Consider the following 8,112-nt stretch of genomic DNA (forward strand, 5'->3'; position numbering starts at 1 on the left):
TTGACCTGCACTGTGTTTGAAACAGGGGAACAGGGGAATGTATTGGCAGCCGGCCGTATTACATTAGGAGTCGGCCGTAGCCATTGGGAGCCGACCGGCACTTTTGAGCGATAAACACTGTTCTGGGTGGGAATGGGCCAGTTGTCCATTTTTGAAGATATTTATGACATCTTTTGCTCAAATTCTATGAATACGACTATATATCTCTATTTTAAGGGTTAGAAAATTTTCAAAGAAGCTAAACACCTTCTTGAGAGCTCCTTCTTGTGCAAGCAATCTTTGAGCAAGCTTACCATCTTTAACCTACATCCATACACCATATACACCTTCAGACCTTATCCTTGGTTGAGCCTTGAGCATCACAATTCAAGCTTGAGAGTGTGTTTGGACCTAGTTTGATTCACAACAAAGAGTTTACCTTCTTTGAGAGGTATAAGCTTATTACCTCTTCTCATGCTCTCTTTGCTATCTCTTGCTATCTATTTCTTCTTTTTATGTATTGTCTTGAGCCTATTTCAAGTGTCTAAGCTTGGGTTTGGATAGCTACCAAAGGGTAGAGAGAGTTAACACTCTTTCTTACACCTTCACCTATAGCTGAAATCCTTATTTTACACCTTTTTCTTTGCTTTCCAAATTGATTTTCAGAGTTTAAAAGAGGCCAAAAATCATCCTTTGAGGTTTCAAAGGTGAAGGGGTTAGCCACCCCTCCTTACTCTTGCTTACTAGCCTTATTTTATTTGCTTGCTTGTTTAGCTTTTTGGGCACTTTTCATGCACTTTAAGCCAATGTTTTTCACCTATGAGGGACTGTTTTAGGGCTGTCCTAGGTTGTTTAATTGGGTCAAGCTTTGATTAGTTTGTTTGTCGTATCATAAGTCCTTATACATAGCTTGTTGCATATTGTTCTTAGCTTTTCTTTAATTGATTTCCATGTTAAGAACCTCATTTTAACAAGCAACCTACCATCCATTTCTTTCATTTGAAAGTTGTTTCAACCGGTTGATGGTTATTCAAAACATGAGCTAGAGATCTATGCTTAATGGCTTAATCTCTACGAAGGTTCATCGTCAACGGCATAGTATCTCTTTCATGTTGAGAATCACTTCCCGTTTGACATGCTTCTCATTTAGGGGATATAATCTTTAGTGGACGTAATCATCACCTTGGACAAAAATAGATTAATGAATGGCAAAAACTAATGAATTTGGCTTAAAATGAACCAACCAACATAAAGAACATGAGTTATACTACTTGGGCTCGGCCGGACGTTATGCCGAATCTATTGTGTCAAGAGTTGTCACATGTCAATTCACGGTGTTTTGACAACCCTTGAAGCGTCTCTACTTCTCCTTTTGAGCTCTCTATGATAAGAGAGAAGAGTGGTCTTATTATTACCGCCTTCATTGATTTTTGTCCAAATCATGTCCGGAATCATCAAGAAAGTAACTTGCTCATTGATGGTTTTGGAAATGACTTCGTCCTTCTCTTGAGGCTTTCCATGACAGAGAAGAGCAGAAGGGACAAATAGAGCCTAGAAAAGCTCTGTCTGCACTATTCTCACCTCAGAGCACAAAACACCTTTTGACATCAAATTTAGTGCCGATTGGCACTGTTTTGGCCTGGCCGGATCTCATTGGGTGCCGGTCGGCTCCCAATGCTTGGCAAATAGTGACTTTTTTGTAGAAACAGAGGGCAGTGACTGGGGTGGAATGGAGTAAGCTGGACAGACAGAGTAACTTCTGGGCACCGTGCATGAGATCCTTGTGCATCTTTTGGTTTATCTATGTTATAAATTTATGCCCTCATTCTTGTTGTAATTAATTATTGTTGTAGTTATTGTTATTGTTTATTTTTAATTGTATAGTTAGTTACCTTAGATTGCTAGTTTATTGCTCATTCTAATATCCTTGTTGTAATAACTTAGCTAGTCAATCATTTGATTCATTCATTTGAATTTGTAATAGTTAGTAAAATCCGGACTCTCGGACACTCATTTGCACCCTCTTGCATGAGGGCGAATATATAATAATGTTCTATGTCTTCCAACCCTCATTTATTTCTTCCTTTTATTTACCCACTTACGATGGTAGTGCAGAGCATCATGTTTACTTAGCATTCCCATGTTTGCATACACTCGTCTCGCACGCATTAAGGTTCGGCTCATCATACTAACCAATGTCAACATTCAAATTCATTGATTGAGTACGTGATTTATTGCATGCCTTAAATTGATTCATATATCATGCTAGTAGCCGAGCCTATTTAATTGCATGATTGTATGTGTTACATTAGTCATTTTGCATAAATTAGGAGCATGCATATTTTCTAATTATTTTGCTTTGTTTGGCTTGCCTCGGAGTACTAGGTGAGCATTTTGCTTTAGCATATTGCGTTGTGTGTTCGTGTTGTCGTATCAAGCATATTTTCCATGAGGCTAATTACTTAAATGATATATTTGTTTGAATGCCAGTGGATGAAGGCTAAGTGCTAAAATTTGGATGAATTGATTAAATGTACATACAAACTCACTTTTTTTAAGTGACGCGTATTCAAAACAATTTTCAAACAAACATGAGATCAAAGCGTTCCAACTTTTGTAAATTAGTCTATACTTGCGTGTATCACATAGTAAGGTTAGCCTAAGAATCAGAACAAGAGTATATAATGTAAATAAAAATCACATCATGATTAGTAGAGGCCGATCTTTGATCGGGTGAGTGGGGTGCTCAATTCATGACCTTTTCCTCTCGTACTTGAGTTCCCGAGCCGAGACACTTTGGTGATGATGGACTAATGGCCTTTGGCTAGAGTCACAGGTTTCTTGAATTTTTCAAAAATATTTAGGTGGCGACTTTGAAATTTGGCAAAATAATCTATTTTTGGCATTTGATTCAAACATCGATTTTTCAAAAGATTTCCAGATTTGGACTCTTTTTGTGTTTTCACTATTTCACAATGCACTTGTGAAATCAGATTCAGAATCACAGGAGTCTGAACTATAGGGCTTGTTGTATCCGAAAGCAGTACGAAAAGCGAGCTACAAAAGCCAGGCGCAGCCCATAGCCCCAAGTGCGGTCTAGCAGCCCAACGGCCTAGAGATGCGGTCCGCCCAACACGCTGACTCGCGTGTCAGTCCAAACCCGCGCCTGCCTACCCAGCGCGACCCGCCTGCTCCGCACGACCCGCGCCCATCTGACCTGTGTGCTGACCCGTATGTCATGCTGGTTTGGTCCTAACCGGTTCAAACTGGTTCAGTCCAGCCCTTGAATCGGCAGCAGCCTGGTTCAAACCGTTTTTTGGCCCGTTCTTGCTCATTTCAAGGCCGTTTTCAGTCATTCAAAAGCCAAAATTTTCAGAATTATTCTAAGAATTTTTCCGTGGGTAATTGTTCTCAATTTTCTAAAGAAATAATTGGACAAGGAGGCTATCCAAGGGTGTTAAATAGTAAAACATCCAAAGAAAAAATATTTAATAAGCACCGTTGTGTCCCTTGGGCTCGTAACTATTTTTACAATACTCATAAGCAAAGTATTGGGTTTAATAGGCCATTCGGTTTTTATCATTCTTCTTACCCAAGACAAGACGGCCGATTTTTTGCTTACCACAAGGGCTGACTCAACAACTTCAAGGCTTATCCTTATTAAGACTTGTTGTTGTATATAGTTTTGCTTATTTGTTTATTTTAGTTTGTAATATTCACATTTGAATTTTTAATGTAACACATTTTGGCTTTAGTATGACTATTGAAAATGCCATGGATTCTTCAAGAATTGAGATACTTAATGGAAATAATTTCTGAGCATGGAAACGCCACATTTCTTATCTTCTTACAGATGAAAAAACATTACACACTTTATCCACTTCTAAACTAGATGATGATTCTAATTGGTTTCAAAATAAATAGATAGAAGATGATGCAATGACAAAGGCCACTATGTTACATAATATGAAAGACAACATTATTCCGCTTTTTGAAGAACATGAAACTGTAAAACAATTAATGGAAACACTAGAAAGTAAGTATGGAGTTCTATTGGACACTTAAATTCAATTGCTCTTGGACAAATATAATAATACTCGTATGAGTGATAATGATAGTGTTGGTGATCATGTTAATCAAATGGAATTTATTGCTAAAGAATTATCCAACGCTGATCATTCTTTGTCAAACAAGATGCAAATAACTACCATACTTAATAGTCTTCCATTGTCTTGGGATCATGTTATCACATCTTTAACTCCTAGCGGAAGGGAGATTTCAATGGTAACATTGTCTATATTCTTGGTTTTGGAAGAAGAAAGAATGAAGCGGAGGTGTAAAGAAATTTTGTCTTCTAACTTGTTGATAGCACAATTTTCGTCACAACTACAAAATAATTCCCACACACCATTCAATACGAAAAAGACAACTTTTTTCAAGAAAAAATAGAAGAAGGGGTTCCAGAAAGGATGGAAAAAGTAACAAGGATGACAAAAACAACAACATCACAAGAATCAAATAGGCCCATGTTACAATTGCGATAAAAAAGGTCATATCAAAGTCACTTGTTCTTAGAACAAGCAGAAAAAGGATCATAATCCCATTGCCATGACCATTTCTAAAGCAATGGTGCTTGAACCTTCATCGATTTCATGGTGGATTGATTCTACTGTAACTAGGAATATTGTGCAAAATAAAGATATGTTTGTGGAGTTTACTGAAAAGAAGATTGATGAACACAGAATCTACATGGGCAATAACTCCTATAGTGATGTTTTGGGCATCGGCAACTGTCAATTCTCTATTAATGGAACTTCCATTGTGCTTCATGATGTGCTTTATGCACCCAGCATTCACCGAAATTTAATTTCAGTTCCCTTTTTAACCTAAAAGGGTTTTGAGATTAATTTTAGGTTTAACAAAGTGTTGGTTAAGAAACGGAATGTATTAGTGAAAGGTGTAAGCGTGAATGTTATGTACTCTCTTCCTATTGATAATAATAAAGTGTGTATTTATGATTATTTGTCTATTTCTACCAATAATGGTTCTTATTTATGGCATCTTCGATTAGGTCACATTAATAAAAATAAAATATCTTGAATGTTTAAAAGTGGTCTATTGCCTGAAGTGTGTACTGATGATTTTGATATATGTGAACCCTGTATTAAAGGAAAAATGACTAGCAAGCCATTTTTAAAACATTGGCAATCTTCGAAATTACTTGAAATAATTCATTCGGACATTTGTGGCCCTTTAAGAACTAAAACTCATCGAGGCATGGAATACTTTGTTACTTTTACTGAAGATTATTCAAGATATGGACATATTTACCTTCTTAAACACAAATCTGAGGCAATTGAGAAGTTTAAGGAATATAAATTAGAGGTAGAAAAGCAACTTGGTTGGTCCATTAAAAACTTAAATAATGATAGAGGTGGCGAATATGAAGCGATGGATTCTTTCTGCAAGGACAATGGCATAAAACATTTGTTTACAATGCCATACACACCACAACAAAATGAAATTGCAGAAAGACGGAATCGTACTCTAATGGAAATGACAAGGTCCATGATAGCTCATGCTGATCTTCCTATTCATTTTTGGGGAGAAGCTTTGTCTACCGCTACGTACATTTTAAATAGAGTCGAAACAAAAGCCAAATCTCTAACTCCTTACAAATACTGGCATGGTACTAAACCTAATGTTCAAAATCTCAAAGTTTAGGGATGTAAAGCACATGCACTTATTCCCAAACCATTAAGGGATAAATTGGGAAGTAAAAATTGGGAATGCAAGTTTATTGGCTATGTTGAAAATGAGAGTGGTTATCATTTTTGCTATCCCGAACGTGGATTAATAGAAAGTAGAGATGTTATTTTTCTTGAATCCACTGATCTTGTTACTCCTATTGAACAAATTGAATTGCTCTCCGAAATATCTCTGGATTCTTCTCTTCCTTCTTTGTCACACGATCCACAAATTCTTCAAGAACCACCTAATAGTGGGAGGAAACAAAAATTACATGACATTGTTTTACCTGCTTCGAATCCTGAGATAAGTGGGAATAAGAGAGCAAGACGTCCATCTACGTTTTTAAAAGATCATTATGTTTTTCAAGTTGAAGAACTTAATAACTTAGTAGATGATCCTACTAGTTATAATGAGGCAATGAGTAGCAGTGATGCTACACAATGGCTTGAGGCAATGAATGACGAAATTGACTTGATCAAGAAAAATGATGTTTGGGAATTAACCGATCTCCTGAATGGAAGAAAAACCATTGGCTGCAAATGGGTTCTTAGAAAGAAATTCAAAGTAAATGGAAGTTTAGAGAAATATAAGGCCAGGTTAGTAGCCAAGGGATTTACGCAACAACCTGGAATAGACTTTGTAGATACATATTCTCTTGTTGCAAAATTTGCCTCAATAAGGATTCTAATGGTGGTAGTAGTCAGGATGGATTTGGAATTGCATCAATTAGATGTTAAAATAGCTTTTCTCAATGGGGAATTAAAAGATGAAATTTATATGATGCAACCTGATGGTTTCCAGATCCAAGGCAACAAGGATAAAGTCTACAAATTGAACAAATCCCTGTATGGACTTAAACAATCTTCAAGACAATGGTACTTAAAATTCCACCAAGCCATTTTAGAAATAAGCTATGTTATGAGTCCATTAGATCACTGTGTTTATATCTGGAAAAATGATGACAAGTTAACATTATTGTCTTTATACGTGGATGATATATTATTGGCAGGAAATTGTCCAGATATGATTATAAAAACCAAAATTTTCTTGGCATCTAGATTTGAAATGAAAGACATGGGTCTTGCAACCTATGTTCTAGGAATTAGAATTTCAAGAGATAGAGATTCGAAATTATTATATCTAGATCAAGAGAAATATCTAGACAAAGTGCTCAAAAGATTTAATATGAATAACTGTAATTCTTTAAGCACACCTGTTTGAAAGGGACAAAGTCTTAGTAAAAGAATGAGTCCTCAAACTAAGTCTGACGTTGAGGAAATGAGAGATGTCCCATATGCTCAGGCAGTAGGCAGTCTAATGTATGCTATGACAAGCACAAAACTTGACATATGTCATGCAATTGGATTGGTAAGTAGATTTCAATCCAATCCAGGTAAGGAACATTGGCAAGTAGTCAAAAGAATATTCAGATATTTAAAAGGCACTAAAAACTTAAAATTATGTTTTGGTTTGTGTGATCTAAACATAAAAGGATACATTGACGCGGATTTTGCAGGAGATGTAGATGATAGAAAATCTACTAGCAGTCATGTGTTCTTGTTTGGTGGAACAGCCGTTTCTTGGTTAAGTAAGAAACAAATTTGTGTTGTAAAGTACACCATGGAAGCTGAATACATAGCCTGCAGCATAGCTGTTAGTACTACGGTATGGATAAAACGATTTGTTGACAGTTTACAATTAGGTATACTTGCCACACCGGTCAATATGTTTTGTGAAAATCAGTTCGCCATCTCATTAATAAAAAGTGGAGTGAATAGCTCTATGGGAAAACATATTGATGTAAGTTACTACTATATTCAGGATATAGTGGAGAAAGGTGAAGTTAAAGTCGACTATATACCCTTAGAAGAGATGGTGGCGACCCTATGACCAAAGGGTTGTCATTGGAAAAATTTAAAGAACATGTAGCTAATATGGGATTGAAAAATACCTAGCTCGGTGGTTTAGCTACTTATATAAGAGCATAGTCGGATGACTCTGGGGATGCCTAGATAATTGATGTTTTACGACTTTATCTTGCATGAAAACATGTGTTTGGTCAGGTAATAAGATAGAAGAACCGACAAGATACGAACATCATAGTTAGCATAAGATGTAAAATCCATAATATGCAACATGCTGACTAGATGATGTTGTTTGCTTGATTAGCAAAAAGTCGTTGATAAGGTTTGTTAAGGAAAACCTTCAGGAATAGGACTTAGAGGAAGTACTTAACAAAAAATTCAGCGTAGGTCGACACATGAGGAATGTGTGTGGCTGAAGTCATCAATGGTGATTGGGTATGGACTATGAACCCAGCACTGAAAATTGATGTCGTTCACTTGAAATATAGTGAATTAAAGTCATTTGGAATGTGTTAAC

The 8,112-nt window shown here is 36.4% G+C and overlaps 1 protein-coding gene across 1 annotated transcript; it reads left to right on the forward strand.

Annotated features, from left to right (window-relative positions):
- The first annotated feature begins 6,975 nt into the window (after positions 1-6,975).
- Positions 6,976-7,620, forward strand: LOC145821421 (secreted RxLR effector protein 161-like). Its single transcript, XM_082917934.1, has 3 exons — positions 6,976-7,123; positions 7,223-7,395; positions 7,552-7,620. Exons 1-3 carry the CDS (start codon positions 6,976-6,978, stop codon positions 7,618-7,620), a joined length of 390 nt encoding a protein of 129 aa, XP_082774060.1.
- The last annotated feature ends 492 nt before the right edge of the window (positions 7,621-8,112 follow it).

Source organism: Camellia sinensis, chromosome 3 (genome assembly GCF_055761805.1).
Source record: "Camellia sinensis isolate YWXY chromosome 3, ASM5576180v1, whole genome shotgun sequence".
Classification (NCBI taxonomy): domain Eukaryota; kingdom Viridiplantae; phylum Streptophyta; class Magnoliopsida; order Ericales; family Theaceae; genus Camellia; species Camellia sinensis.

Coding starts and splice junctions, on each gene's coding strand:
- LOC145821421 (XM_082917934.1), top strand. CDS start 6,976: ATGAGTCCTCAAACTAAGTCTGACGTTGAGGAAATGAGAGATGTCCCA. Junction 7,124..7,222: donor TAGATTTCAATCCAATCCAG/GTAAGGAACATT, acceptor TAAACATAAAAG/GATACATTGACGCGGATTTT. Junction 7,396..7,551: donor GCATAGCTGTTAGTACTACG/GTATGGATAAAA, acceptor TACTATATTCAG/GATATAGTGGAGAAAGGTGA.